General features: G+C 47.6%; 1 protein-coding gene across 2 annotated transcripts in view; it reads left to right on the top strand.

Moving 5' to 3' along the window:
• PLXNA4 (plexin A4) overlaps positions 1–15,203 on the top strand; it is a 456,052-nt gene that overhangs the window by 332,008 nt on the left and 108,841 nt on the right. For both annotated transcript variants that reach the window (XM_005236707.3, XM_027785664.2), the window contains exons 6-8: positions 7,470–7,593; positions 10,977–11,130; positions 14,218–14,317. In XM_005236707.3, the coding sequence (XP_005236764.1) occupies positions 7,470–7,593; positions 10,977–11,130; positions 14,218–14,317 (378 nt within the window). The remainder of the gene's footprint in view (positions 1–7,469; positions 7,594–10,976; positions 11,131–14,217; positions 14,318–15,203) is intronic.

Here is a 15,203-nt window from a genome sequence, read left to right as displayed (position 1 = left end):
AGACAAAGAGATGGAAGAAATGGGAAGTCATTGTCTCTTGCCCTGTCTTGCTCCAGTATGGCTGGTACCATCTGGGCTTCTCAAGGTCTTCAAACCGAGACCCAAATAAGATTTTCCTGAAAGTTCCCTTCAGCTTGTCTACCCTCATCCTGAATTTTCTCCTTGCATGTACTGATCCAGCAAGCCTGGGCAAGGAGACCAATGGAGTTGGCAGAAAGGTCAGACTGTGAAGCATGGAAAAGTGTATGAATAGCTTGGACTATGTGGGTGTTCACAGCAACCCTGCACATCTCTGTTCTCACAGAGTCTGGGATGTGCAGGCTGACTGCTGGTCCCTTTGCCACCACCTTCCTCCCCTTTCCCAATGTCCCCATCACCACTCCATCCAGCCCCATGTTCTCTTTTCCCATATCCTATTTTCTGTTGGTTGGACATGAGGAGATTAGGAGACACATGACAACCCTGATGATAAAAGTCAGGGGAGGCAGACAAATAACCTGCGAAGAAGAGAAGGCAGCAGGGAGAAATGAAGGGAAAGAGCTAGAGACATGAGAAAAAGTTGGTAACTTTGTCCAAGCTGAAAACATAGAACTGTGTGGAGTGGGATGGGGCAACATCTCTGTCCTGCACAAGCTGAGGACCCCAGTGTGAGTGACCCGACACCACAACAAAATGCCTAGCAATGAACAGGTTAGGGAGGCAAATATGGGTGCCAACATGAAGCCTGTGTCCCATCAAAATGTACCATCCTGCCCTGGTGACCTGTCCTTGCTGGGGTGAATGGGGTGTGCACCGGTTCCCACCTGCCACCTCAAGTTTACCAGCACAGGGGGAAAGTGGAAGGAAATGGTGGCTGGAATTATTCTGTCAAAGGGTGAGTGAATTTTTCCCCTGTGGGAAATGTCACCCTTTGGAATCAGAAAGGAAAACTGAAATGTCAAAACCTTTTGCAAAACAGCAATGACTGCAAATTACCTGTTTGGAGGTAGTGGAAGGGTGTCATTTCAGTTTGCTGAGCTGACCCAAACCATTGAGCTGTCTCACGGTGCCACCCCTGACCCTTGGCCTCATGTCCCTCTTCTTCCCTCAGTGGCCAGGTTGAGTCTTGCAATGCAAAAGCAGTCAAAAGAAAACTGCCATGCATCAAATGGTGAGGCTTCTTTGAAAAGAATTAATTTGTTTGGATTTTATTTCTGGGAATTCATTTTTTTTTTAATGGCAAGTTTATTTTTCCTGAATAAAAAAGTTGTACAATGTGCTAATTGCCATTTGTATAACGCACCCACCCACCCCCATTCTGAGTAGCAATTTCTGATCAGATCCAATCACCACTCTTTTGTCTTGAAAATTGTTTTTAATTGACAAAATTGCAGATAAGACCTTTTCCATTGCCAGAAAACTGACAACATTTTTAAAAAATCTTGTATTAGAAAAGTTGGATGTTTTAGTCTGTTTCTGGGAAAATTAAAAAAAAAAAAAAAGAAAAGAAAAAAGAAAAAAGAAAAGAAAAACAAAGTATCAAATTCTCCTTTTTCAACAGCTATGGATATGACCAAGAAAGGCTCAGTCAGGACTACATGCTGGTTTTCTGACTGCATTATTTCCACCTCCCTACAAAAAAACAAAACAAAAGAAAACAAAACAAAACAACAAAAAAAACCTTACAGTACAGAAACTTTTCTCCTTTAATTTTCTCCTCCCAGGACTATCTGTCTCTGTCTATTTTGTCTGTCCATGGTGCCAGTTAATATGGATTTCAGCAGCGACCACCAGATCTGACTAATGGTGTGAATTAGCAGAACAACTTTCCGCCTCTCCTGGAAGCCTCACGGCCCCAGGCCATGGCATGGGTCTGTGGAGCACCTGAGCACCTAAGACCCTGCAAGCCTAAATGATAAGAGAAACTCACTGTATGATCTTACCAGGGTTTTGCATGTCTTATAAAATAATTACTACTGGAAAGGCCAGGCACAAAGACCACTAGTGCCTTTTGAATGCATAATTTGCTATCTCAGGTGATGCTAAGAGCTGCCTTGCTGGCAGGTGTGACTAAGGGAAAAGCCCACACAGCTCATGGGACCGTGGCGTAGTTTGCCCTTAATGAATGGCCAGAGAGAAGGCTAGAGATCTTGGTCTGTAGAGCTGTCTGTGCATCATGTGTCTCCATCCTGGTGAAAGAAACGGGAGTTGCAGAGCTGCAGGGGTGCTCTGGCTCAGGTCCTAAGAACCTCTGCAGCTCTACCAACCTCTGAGCACCCTGCTTGGGAGGGGAGAGCGCACCATCTCCTTCCTTTCATTTCCCTTTGCTAAGAAATCAGGAGTCACCCAAAGCAAACTCAGGCATTTCAAGCAGTGGTGGGATGGAGAAATGGACAAGAAGGGGCAGAGAAATACCCCCCTTGGAGGCACTTGTCCCACCCCACTGCTCTCTTGAGGGATGGCTTCAGATAGCACTTCTTGGCATCGCAACTGCCCTGCTCCCTTCCTTCTGCAAATAGCACCTTTTCCCTAGTTTTCTCCCTGTTCCTGGCTTCTACACGGTTGTAAAAGACCTTCTTTCCATCTTCAGCCTCCTGAACCAAGCTCCATCCTCTACAGACATAGTGATGACAGCCTCTTTATGACCATTAGTTCAGATCCCATGAGGTCTAGATGGTAAAGACACAACACCAAGGTGGGAGGAAGGGGAGGTGCAATGCTCCAGAGAAGTATGAGTGACTGTTCAGGCTAAACCGATAGGACGGGGATGAGGGTCTGCAGGACTGTGTGGTGAGGGTGCAGCAAGGATCAGGACCGCACTATGCTGAGCATGGGAAAAACAAAGATAGAGCCAAGAGGAGGCCAGGATGCAAAATAGAAGTCATGTGTTTTGTTCTAGGGTATTTTGTGTGTGTGTGCAGGCAGTTTTGTTGGATTTTTTTCTGCAACAGGATGGTGGAGATGTGTCTTCACAGAGAGGCAAAGGCAAGTGAAGGCATGTGCGTGGCACATGTGCCCTCTGTCAGGCTGGTGACCCTGCCATAGAATGATCGGTTTTCCCTGCTGTGCATAGGGAAAACAAAGAGCTTGCAGGTGGAGGAGTACCCCACTTGACCCTTCTTAAACCTGTTCTATCCAGGTGAGTGGAGCTTTTGGGTCTGTGCTCAGCCTCTCCAAAGAGTTCTGGGCTTCAAATTAACCCTCCTAACCTTGGACGTTTAGGGACAGACCCTTGGGGTGGTGGAGTGAGCCTGGGCTTGGTTTGACCAAGCCCTAGCAAGGCGGAAGAGCCCTCAGCGTCTTGGTGCAAAGGTGGAATAGCACCTTACCCCTCTGCAGCCTGTGTTTGCAGAATGTGGCCTCAGCAGGTTGCTTTAGGTCCCAGGTGGCAGACCTGGGATTTAACCATGATCTCTTGGGTCCCAAAACAAACTCATCTTCAGGAGACCTGGACTTTGCTCTTCTCTCTGACATGCACGTGTCTTTGCCTCCCTTTCCTGCTGCTGCGTGGAATGTGCAAACCTCACAGAGGTATCGTGAAGTTTAATTAGCTCCAGGCAAAGCCCTTTGAGATCCTCAGATGAGAGATGCTATAGAAGCGCAAAGTATTAATTTAACATTATTGAAATAATTAGTTAGTGGATACTGAGCAGAGGGTTAGCGTTAGCGGTATTTATTCTTAATGGGAGATGAGGAGGAAATAATATTCCTCATGGTTCAGTGGTAGGAACAGTTTCTTAGTGTTTGCACTAATGGTTTGGACAGAAGCAGGACACTTGCAATTGTTAAAGATGCAGCTGATAATGAAATAGCAGGTGTTATTAAGACACACAGAGAAGTGCTGTGTCTACACCATAATCTTATGCAAATAAGTTCAGGAGTAGAATATGCTCTTTTAGGTATCTTAAGTATAATGTGATGCCACTGGGTGGGAGTTACACACCAGCTAATTATAGCATGAATAGCACTGAATTAGGTTATATAGCAGTGGAAAGTGATCTCAGCATATTGACAGACCCTGCGTGTTAAAGTTACTGCTATTTTATTAAAGCCAAATAGTTATTGGCAGCACAAGATATTTTTTCTGCGTAAGCCGTAATAGACGCACCAGATGAGAGCACAGCAGAGTCCCAGCAATCTCCCAGGGCCCAAAGTACATGCTGACTCTCAACAGAGACAACAGAAATGATTAGCTGGGGTTGGGATATTTCATTATCCCTTTCACAGTCCAGCTGCCGAGTGCAGGCAGCTGCCTTCCAGGTGACCACTTTTCTAAGGCAGGCACTTGTGTCTGGAAGTACTTATTTACTAAAAGTCCCATTTGCCTTTATTTACAATTTGCTGAACTTACTTTTTGGGCTGCAATGTCCCCTCTGGGCAGCTGCCTTCAGTGGCTGGGTGCTTTGCCACGTTTCTTTCTGTGTTTCAGCCAACACCATTCAGGGATTTGAGAGACTGCTGCTGGAGGGCGATACTTAGCACATGCTGAAATAATTTTCTCTGCCGTTTCCCCCTTCACTCTTGGGAGAGGGCAGAACATTTTTGGCAGTGCAGAGGAGGACTGGAGGGAGGTTATTTTATGACAGGTAGGTACCTCTTTCTGCTCCCCTGAAAATCCACCACATTTTGCCTCTGAAGACCCCCAGTTGCAGCTGCTGGGCAGACACCTGGGAGAGCATGGTGTGTAGACCCAAAGGATGCTCCACATGCTCCAGCTCAGGATAGATAAGGTGGTTAAGGAAGAGGAGATAGGGAAACATGGGCAGAGTGCTTGGGAGAAGAGCCCCCATCACTCCTTTCTATGTGGACAAACCTGCAAAACCCACTGGCAGGTGTTCCATCCCTTTAGTCTTGATTTATACAGCAGCTGTGATCAGTTACCTGGGATGAATTGTGTTGCTAGCTCAAGGAACAAGTCTGTGACACTGACTCAAGGGCCTGGACCCCGCTGGTGAGCCAGAGCAGAGCTGGTTTGGTTCACCTTGGCAGAGCTCCCCCGTCACCAAACTCAAGCACCAGGCAGGGTTGGTTGTTTTGGGCTTTTTCTCCCCTCTTTGCTTTATTTGAGAAATTGCATTGAAAAAGCCAAAGTCAAAAGTTAGGAAGTAGCAGCACTGAGGTCACCTGTGGAAAAAAGGAATAATAATGTTAGATCCTGTAATTAAAGTCTGGCTTACAGTGTGTTAGTGCAGGAAGCAGACACAGGAGTGTAGAAGCTACTTCCAGTCTGGTGGTACCTAATTCCTGAGAGCCTGACACTTCAACCTTAACATTATATTAAAACCAGGCTTAGTTCGGTTTGATTTTTCATCATTTCACTCTTTGGATGGCAACACACAAGATACCAAGGCTGCAAGACACCAGTGTAATATAGGGTGAATTTTTGGTCTGAAGAGTTACATGTCTTATATGTGTATAACCAATAAATAGCAAGATAAGATGCTGATTATTACATTCCTGCTCAGTGGTGGGACTGGGAATACAAACTACATTCCTAGATGCTTCACCTATACCCATGTGTTGTCCTTCTGTGCTAATGTGCTGGATGTGTTTGCAACCTACTGCACTGTCACACTTGAACAGAGCCCGGGTATCTGCCCATTTAATTTCAGAAAATCCAGACATTTCTGTTGTGCTGCAGCTGAAGGAAATAAATGGGAGGTAGCAGGACATCGTGAAGTTTGGGTGCTTGCGTTTTGACACCAAGCCCAAAAGGGTTTCTTTCCAAGCTTTTCTCAGGAGAGTAGTTCCCATGGCCTGCAGAGCTTTGATGGGATTGCTGTGTCTATTTGTTTTATAGAAGTGCTTATAAAAATCTCAGGGCAGCTTTTTGCTGTGGCTTTCATTCTGTGATAGGGGACTTAAAGATTTGGGAGTAGTTAGTCAGCTATCCATCCATCCCTCTGGAGACTGCACATTTTAAATTCCTGATCTAGCATGCGGCAGTGCTAAAGGAGACCTAATGGGATGATGGCTCCTAGAGAACAGAGAGCGGGAGCTGCAATGCTGCTCTTGCATTCTCAAATCTGCAAAGCAAACAGAGAGCATGCTGAGAATGGTACAGATCTCTCTTTATTACTTCTGCCACTGGAAATACAAAACTTTCCTTTACCAGAAAGAGGGAGCAATATGAGTTTTAAATTGGGGTGTTCATTTTATCTAGCGTCAGCCACTAGAGACAAGCCAAGCCCTAATGTTTTAGGCTAGCCCTCAAGCTCTGTAGCATCCAGGCTATGTAGGGTATATAGGGTTGCTTTTGCATGTTTTGCTGTAGAACTCCATCAGCAAATCCCCATGTACATAGGTGCGATCTCTGCTCCAGGGAGCAAGGATGTTGAGGGGTGATCTTGGAGCCGAGCCTCCAGCAGCCCCCATGTGCTCTCACAACTAAGACTCTGAAGTCTGGGAGTGGGTGAATAATTTAACATCCACACTTAGTCTTTATAGCTGATTTTAATGGGGGGTAATAGCACTGCTAATAACAAAATCCATTGAAGACACCCTGTGCAAGTCCATAACATCAGCTTAATGGCAAAAGGTAATTGGCATGCAGCTGAAGCTGTCCTTTTGTATTAACCCTGTGGATTTCTAGGCAGACATCTTCCTTGAAGCGATGGCCTCGGCAGCGCATGTGGATAAAATACAGATGTGTTTTATGTTAAGCAGATGCAAATTGGGATTGAAACAGGGCGCACTGCTACCAACGCACATTGCTGGCTTGTGTTTACACCGGGCAGATAAGGCAAGAGACAGAGACAGTGTTGGAAGCACTGACACTTAGCGCGTGGTGTAAGCTTCATGGGCTAGTGCAGCCCAGGTGCTGTGCAGCCACCACTTTCACTGAACTTTCTTTGATTAAGAACACGAGAATTTTTAAGATTCAACCCTGGGCACCTCTAGTCAGGCGCTTTCAAACCAGATGCCTAAAACTCCTTAATCTGCCAGGGACGACTTAGCTGCTGCTGAGCAATAGATTGGAAGGCTGCCTCTTCCCAGCAGAGAGGTATCAGCAGCCCAGAAGTACCACATATGTGCAGTGTTCTCAGCAGGGCCAAAGAGCCTGGGCTACCCACAGCTACTGTGAGAGGACATCCCTGCCTAAGATGTGTCACTGCCATTGGACCGAACAGTTTTCAGGGCTGTGGGTTTGCCCAAGGGAAGGTTACGCTGTCCCTATGTGGGTAGAAAGATAGAGCATCTCTACAGCTGTGCATTCTGCCCAAGGCATGGGGCTTTCACCCACCACCCTTTCTCCTTTCATGGTGTCCTTGCAACACTCCAGCCTGCTGAGCAATCCCATGGCTGCTAGCACTCAAGTCAGGGCACTCCAGGGCGTGGAGCTCTGTGGTTTTCCCAGCTAGTGCAGTCCCAACAGGTACAGTGTTGACTTTCCATGCAAAATGATTGCTCGTCCCATGTCCCAGGGTTGTCCTCATCCTCTCAGCCTGGCTTTGTATTAACTCTGTCTCTCTCTGTTCCCATTTTCTCAGGTGCACGAGGAAGGAGCGGTGTGAGCGCTCCAGCGAGCCTCGGAGATTTGCCTCGGAGATGAAGCAGTGTGTCCGTCTTACCGTGCATCCCAACAACATCTCCGTCTCCCAGTACAACGTATTGGTGAGGAACGTTAATCCTTGCCCCCCTCAGATTTAATCTACCCATGCAGTCTGACAGCCCCAGGTATGTACAACCTGGATTCAGCATGAGTGGGAAGGACTAGCAGCTTGATGCAAGAGGTTCTCCAGAGTCCATTTACTTCCCCAACAACTTTCCTGGCACAGAGAAAGACTTGCCATTGGAACACATTTTGGCCTTGGTTGTTCCCTGCCTAGAAGTGTGGAAAGAGGCTTCCCTGTTTTCTGTGAGTAGCGGAGGGCAGGTCTGAAGGGACTCTGTGCCATGCAAATGTTGTGTGCACCCAGTGTAGTTGTTTACTTCCCTGGAAGAGGGATTTGTTTATGGCTGGGCATAGACCTCAGGCAAAGGAAAACCTTATCATGGCTAGAAATTACCTTGTAGAAGGAGGACAAGTGAGACATACTATGAGTTGGTTCAGTAAGCTCCAAGTTTCCAGCACCTTGGGTGGAAATGTCTCCTTCTTCAGCCACCAAAACCTCCACCCTGCCCCAGCTCCAGCCCTAATTATGCAGAGCAGAGAGGCAGGATGCTATGCAGAGGAACCTAAGGCTCCCGAGGTTCATGCTATCTCTTGTGACCTTCCTCAGCACGAGGTTTAACCTTTATGGCATCAAACTGCTCAAGTCAGCAGCCAACAAAGCCACACAGTGAATACTGGCAGAGCAGCAGATGATCTTGATAATTTTCTGGGCTTAAGGCAAGAAATCTCTGTTGAAGATCTAACCAGCTTGTGGTTTCTCTCCTGACCCATGACCACAGTACCCTATGTGGTGAGATCCTAACATGCTCTGAGGAGGCAGAAAACCATTTCATTCAGGCTACTAGAGCTCTGTCTTTTTGACCATACTAGTTTGGGTTGGAATTAAGGTAATAACCCAGGCCCAAAAAGCTCCATCTCTGGATGAGTTGGTCACTAGCCCCACACCCTGAAAGGTCTAAATGGAACTGCTCAAGGTGCTGCTGCCAGATGTCTTCCAGGTGACAGGTTTTGGGGGTACTAGGGTTTCTTCAGTGCTAATGAAATCAGCCTTCCAAAGCCTGCATGTCCAATCACTACTGCTTTGTTTCAGCATCTTAACTTTGCTGTGACTTTACTTTCCTAGGCTTCAGACAAAACTGATCTGAGACATCTAAAGTCCTTTGTTCTTCTGGGAGTTCAAGGTTTCTTTTTCTTATTCTCTCAGTAGTCATTGAATTCTTTCATTTTGGAATAAATCCTGGGGGACTAGCTGGCTCAGGGCGATTGAAAATGATAACAGAATAAAAGACCTTTCCCTCCAGGTTACTTCCAGGGCAAGACAACCCAGAGCTGCTGGGATCAGAAGTTGCCACTATCTGTCTGTTGCCCAATAATCTGCATGAACATTTAGATGGGAGTCTCAACCCAGTCTCAGATAGACTGGTGACTAGGTCATCCACAGTCACCACAGATAGTCTCTTGGCAAACCAGGGGGAGACCACCAATGAAAGAATAGCAGGTGGTGTCTTTGCTGAGTGTCAGTTGGGTTCTAGCAAAGGGTCAGTCATACTGAGTTCTTGTGTACAGAGGCAGAGAAGCTATCTGTATGGCCAGTCAATCTTTTAAACCTTGGGCACTAACAAGGACTTGCAAAATTGTATATGAGCCTGTTTCAGTCCAGGGCTGCTGCTCTGGGGTCTCTGGGAAGAGGTATGTGCTGGGGGAAGGTTCCGTTCTTCCCTCATTATAGCAGCTCCAGAGCAGGCATGTGGGATGTAGGACTTCTTGTCTGTTCAGAGAGTGCACTGGCTCATAACATTTGTGGCCAAGCACTACTGGTCTATCCACTGGTGTCATCTTCTGCATGGCACACCTTCATTCTGCATCATCCAAGCTCAGAGAAAGATTTGTTAGGCAGAGTAGTTTCCCCTTCTCCATTTCTAGCAGGATATTAATGAGCAGGGAGAATGGATTTAGCCTGAGTGCTAAATCCATCCAACTCACCTAAGCTTTTTTCCTACTCCCCATCCAAGACAAAAGAAATCACCTTTCCCTTTGCGGTTATCCTTGCCCAGAAATGAACATACTCTCACAAAAGCTTTATGTCAGTCAGAGCCAAGGCCTGTCTGCTCAGCCTTTCTCCCTGACGGTGCCTAGTGTGAAGAGATAGCTGCAAGTCTTCTCTAAGTGAGGAAAACAGTGTGTGGGGAGCAGTAAGCATTATGTTATGTTGTCATCCTCTCCCACTTTGTCACCTGGACTGGCCTCCTCTGTTCTTTGTGCTGGTAGCAACAACACTTCAGCATGTGTTTATGTCTCCCTTCAGTGGCTGTCACCTCAGAGGGGGCCTCAGCTAGCTCACGGAGGAGGCAAGTCTGGAGACCATCTGCATTTGTGCCTGCGTCAAGTGGTTGGCTGTAGTGTTTGGTCACAAAAATGCTAAATTTTTACTTACTAGGTCAGCAGCAGGTGATAGAAGTATTCTGGGATGCCTGTCTTTGTTCAAACATGATCTGGTGGGTTAGGCAGGACCTTCAGTGATGGAGAGCTGTGGTACAGGACCTTAGCTGGTCTGGGAAGTTGGCAGCATGAGGGTCCTTCTCCAGAGAATGAACATGGTGGAAACCATCTGTATGATCCCTTTTTTTATGACCATAAGCAATGATAGACCAATGCCAGTGGGTGCTGTGAACTCTAAAAACATGGGCAATTCCTCCTTCATAGCTTTTTTTTTTTTAATGTATGGAGCCCCAGTAGAGAAAGTCCCCAGAGCCAACTGCTTCTTTGGTGGGATGGGCAGGAGAGGTTTGCTGTGCCTCTAGAGACAGTGTTTTTTTGTGGTGGACTGAAGGCTGTAACTAGACTCTCCTTACACAGGAACTTGGTGACAGAGCGCTCCCCCATCTGCTGATGCTAGGAGAGCAGGCCGTAGAGAGTTAGACTGGAGTGCTACAGTTTCTCTGTAGTCTGCAGAGTGCCTCTTGTGAGTAGCAGTCACCTTCCTCAGAAACCGCGTGCCTTGGGAGCCGCCAAAGCCCTGGTCTTCACGGCTGGCTCCAACGACTCCCTGCCTAACCTTACACTTGCATGACAGATAGCGAGCACTCCCTCCCCTCCACTGACCCAGCCAGCACTGGGATGCAGTGCCGTTGTCCCTGCATAGCCACGTACCACTTGTGTCGGCATCAGCATCTCATCCCCTTCCCCCTCCACACACACATCCCTCTCCTGAATCGCTGCTTTCTGTTGAAGGAGGATGCTCTCTCTAGCAAGAGGCTCTTTGTCCAACCTCTCCAGTGTAATTCTCTCCTGCTGGCCCAGCTCTGTTTTTTGGCTTAGTATTCTCTCTTTTCTTTTTTTCCTTCTTCTATCTCTTCTTTCCTCCTTCCATCTTTGCTTGCAGCTGGTTTTGGAGACATACAATGTCCCCGAGCTGTCAGCAGGAGTCAATTGCACCTTTGAGGACCTTTCAGAGATGGATGGCTTGGTGGTGGGCAGTCAGATCCAATGCATCTCGCCAGCTGCCAAAGAAGTACCCCAGATCATCACAGAGAACGGTGAGTATCCCACAGCTCCTCCATCTGCAACTCTTTGTAGAGGAATGAAGCTGGGTTAATTAACACTGATAATATACAGCTGTGGGCTGGCTTCAGGGGCGGTGGGTTGGCTGATGTGGGTAAGGTGCAGCTGTGGCTGGTTCCTGCTAAGTAGTTAAATAGCTCTGAGGGGGATGGAAGAGGAGCTCTGGATGAAGAGAGACCTGGAAGAAGTAGAGGGAGGGGAGAGAGTGCCCTGGGTGGAGGAGAGATAAGGAGAAGGATGCAGCAGAGGCAAGAAGCAGGGTGGACTGGCCTGAAGAGGCTGAAGAAACAGCACGGGCAGTAGATGAACTGTTGAAAATTTGTGGGGGATTGGTGGCCGTGCTGGGGCAAGGCATGGGAGCTACTTATTGAAGTTAACCTGGGATGGGATGGTAAAAGCCTTGTTGCAGCCAGCTAGTTTTGATACTGCTGTAACACCTCTTCTCCTTCCTTTCCTCACCACACACCCCTCTCTGTCCTGCTTTCTCCCAAAGCGGAGTTTGGCTTGTGGGAGCCTGAGAACAGTGTATTGCAAAGCACAGGGAGTAGGTAGGATGCTGTGCCAGCACTAGCTGGTAGAGCTGTGCAGCAGCACTTTGTAGCATGGGATGTGTATGTGTGCACACGTGTGCAAGCACTGAGCTGCAGTACCAGTACCTGCATTAAGGTGCTTATGTGTGATACTGTGTGCTTTCAGACTGCCACCGAGTGGCAGTTGCATATATCTAGCAAAGACAGGAGATGGATGTGGGATATTTGTGCACCTTTTGCCCAGGTTGATGTTATACAAACCAGGGAATGAGGCTGGATGTACTCTCAACACATCCCACTGACTGTGCAGTGGCTGTAAAGTCTGAATGATCCTGGCTGTAAATTCATCCTCCTCCTCCCAGATTTAGATCTGTATGCTCAGTTCCTTGTCTCTGTCCCCATCTTTTACCGCCTTCAGCTGCTCCAGGTTTGCTGCTGGTTCCCTCCCTCAGAATGGTCCAGCACAGAAAAATACCTTATCTCCAAGGATGATTTCCCACCCCACCCCCCATCACCCCTCCAGCTTTCTGCTCTTTTTGTTTCCCTGGTCTGACAACTTTTCTAGGTACTTTCAAGAGCACCTGTGGCTCTTTGCAGGGACTTGCTATAAAACCCTCACCCCCATCAATCACCCCAAAAGATGCAGAGAGTATGCTGCCGCTTTTGTTGTTGGCTTCTTTGAAAATTCAGCATAAGGTTTGTTTCTAAGGATCCTCAGGCCACAGAAAATGAAGTGACACGAACTGTCACCATGGCCTCCGCTCTCCCCAAGCTGCACACAGCTGTGTATGCTCTCCATTGCGGTCCCAAACCAAGCCCCTGGAGGGATGTTACCATTTTCAGGTCCCACTGCTTTATTAGTCATGTATACCTATCAAAAAACGTGCCAGAAACTATTTACTTACTATGGACATCTGTCCCAGACCAGGCTCTAATCAAGCAGCAAACAAAAATAGCAGTGGAAGGTGGAGGCAGGACAAAAGAGATTTATGTGCAGGTTGGTTTTCAGAGGAGCTGGGCACCTGCAGCTTGTATCGACTTCAGCAGCTGGTGCTCCACACCTCTGCAAAGACCAAGTTCTCCATGCATAGTGCCAGAAACTGGATTTGAATCAAAGAATGTGTGGCTCTGTAGCGTGTTTGATCCCTGAGGCCATCCAATCCTCACATTCTGTTTTAAAATATATGCAAGATGCTGGCAAAGTTGTTAAATACAAAGCAGTTAACAGAGTTGTCAAAGCCGGCGGCAGCAGATGGGCAGCAAAGTTGAGCACTGGCAGCAAAACATGTTTAGTGAAGTGTATGGTCTGTGCGTGTGTGTGCATGCCTGTAGGTGGGGGAGCGTGCACGTGGCTGCACGCCGCGATGAGCTGTCAAGTTTGCTTTGGCCTGATTGATTAATGAATCTTTCAGGTGAGGAGGAAAATAATAGAGGTGAAAGGACCAGCCAGGTTGCAGTCTTGAATTAAACATGGTCCCTTCCCCACCAAATTACTGCAATTACTGCACCCATTCATTACCCACAGCTGATGGGTTCTGAACAGGGCTTTTGGCCTTGTGGGAAGAGGTAGAGGTAATAGTTGACTGCCCAGCATGGGAGCAGTGGGAAAGGGGATGAGGAGATGGTGTATAGGAGCTGAGGTGCAGGCTTTGCTGCAGGTGGAAATGGATGTATCCTTCTGGAAGGAAGGCTTGTGGATGTCTCTCACACTGAGATGGGTTCTTCGTAGCCAAAGGCTGGGGTGAATGGACCTTGGGGTGTATGGGGTGAGAGAACCTGGAGGAACTGTTTGCATGGAGCCTTCCTGTTCATCAGCATTTCCCAGGCTGCAGGTAGGGAGCCCCTACCCTGTCCTCACTGTTATGACATTTATCATCCTTGATCATTCCTTCCTCCTGCTTTCTCAAGGTATAACCTCTCTTTTGGGGACAGGATTTGGAGGTGGCCTTTTTCAAGCATAGCTGTCCTGAGTATTGGGCTCTGTTTAAAGATCTTAAATAGTGACGGTGAGGAGAAAGTAGATCTCTCTTTATGCCCTTAGGAAAACAGGTATGTATATCCTTCAGGTGCTGTATACACAGGCCACCGATGGCTGGGGCTAGCAGTCAAATCTTCTGAGGGCATCAAATGAACCACCAGCAAGGAAGAACTTTAAGGACAGTACTCCATTTTAATGGCCTCCTAATTCCAGACATCTGCATCCTTTCTTCGAGCCTAGCTTTCCTATTTGATGACTTCAGTCATTTTATTTTTTTAAATTAGTGAGGTATGGCCTAGACCTGTTGTCATCATACAGGCCTGGCTCTGTTCCCAGGTACGATAATTTTCAGTGGTGAAGACGTACTCCATCACCCTAGGACCATAAGAGGGGGGATGTGCTCTAGAAGGATTTTATTGCACTTTCTACATCTATGAGGATAGACTAGCTAAGGTACGGTATGACAGCTTCAGGTTTGGACTGGTGGCACGGCCAACAGGGCTTAACTAGGCTAACAAAGCAGTCACACATTGATGTGTCTATTTTTTCCCCAGGAGACCATCACATTGTCCAGCTTCAGCTCAAGTCCAAGGAAACGGGTATGACCTTTGCCAGCACCAGCTTCGTCTTCTACAACTGCAGCGTCCACAACTCGTATGTTCATTTCTTTTGATACTTACTTTTCATTCCACTTCCGGATCTGCCACAGAACCCACTGTTGACTGGGGCAGGTGTCCCTCAGGAATCTGGTTAGGTGTGGAGGTGACCAGCGGTCAGGATCAGTTGTGTGATAGTCAGCACGGTGGAGTCCTTCCTGAGAAGACCAGGAGCAATATGGTGACCAGTTGTCCTGCTGATAAGCCTCGTTTGCAGGAAGACATTCTCTTGAGGATTGCTACATACTCGTGTCCCTCAGGCAGAGGAGCATCACAGTAATGGGAGTTTGCCACAAAATTGAGTCAAAGAGCCATGACCTCAGCAAATGGCCCCCTCATGTTCCTATCAAGCATTTTTTCGTTGGATGGTTGGATCCTGCCCATACATATGCACTTCCAACCCTCATCCATGCTCTCAGTCCCACCAGTAGGAGCCTGCCCCAGGTGGTTAGCATGGGCTTGGACCCTCAAATGTGGAAAGACAGGAGTTTCTGGTTCCTGCATGACATGAACTGAGCAGGGAATACGCAGCTGATTCCCCCAAGACCACCTCTTCCATCCTGTGAGCTCCTTTTCTGCCCTGCACCCCACTCTTCTGGGGTTTAGCTGGCACCAGGAACTGCCCCACTGGAGTGGGTCTGCAGCTTTCCTGCAGAAAGATGCTCTTCCGGCAGGTTGATCCACCCTTGAGCAAGGCTGAGCGGCTCTGTCCCTACTACTGAGCCATCAGAAGTGCCAAAAGCAGATAATTACTGCGGCTCAGCAATTCACAAGGAAAAGCAAATCCTATTTCCGTGTTCCTGCTGCTTTGACAAACAGTGTCAGAAAGCAAGTGTTGGGGGGGAGAGCATGAGAGATGGTGGTGTTAAATATTTATGGCATGT

This window comes from Falco peregrinus, chromosome 6 (genome assembly GCF_023634155.1).
Source record: "Falco peregrinus isolate bFalPer1 chromosome 6, bFalPer1.pri, whole genome shotgun sequence".
Taxonomy (NCBI): domain Eukaryota; kingdom Metazoa; phylum Chordata; class Aves; order Falconiformes; family Falconidae; genus Falco; species Falco peregrinus.
This window is presented reverse-complemented; position numbering and strand designations above follow the sequence as displayed.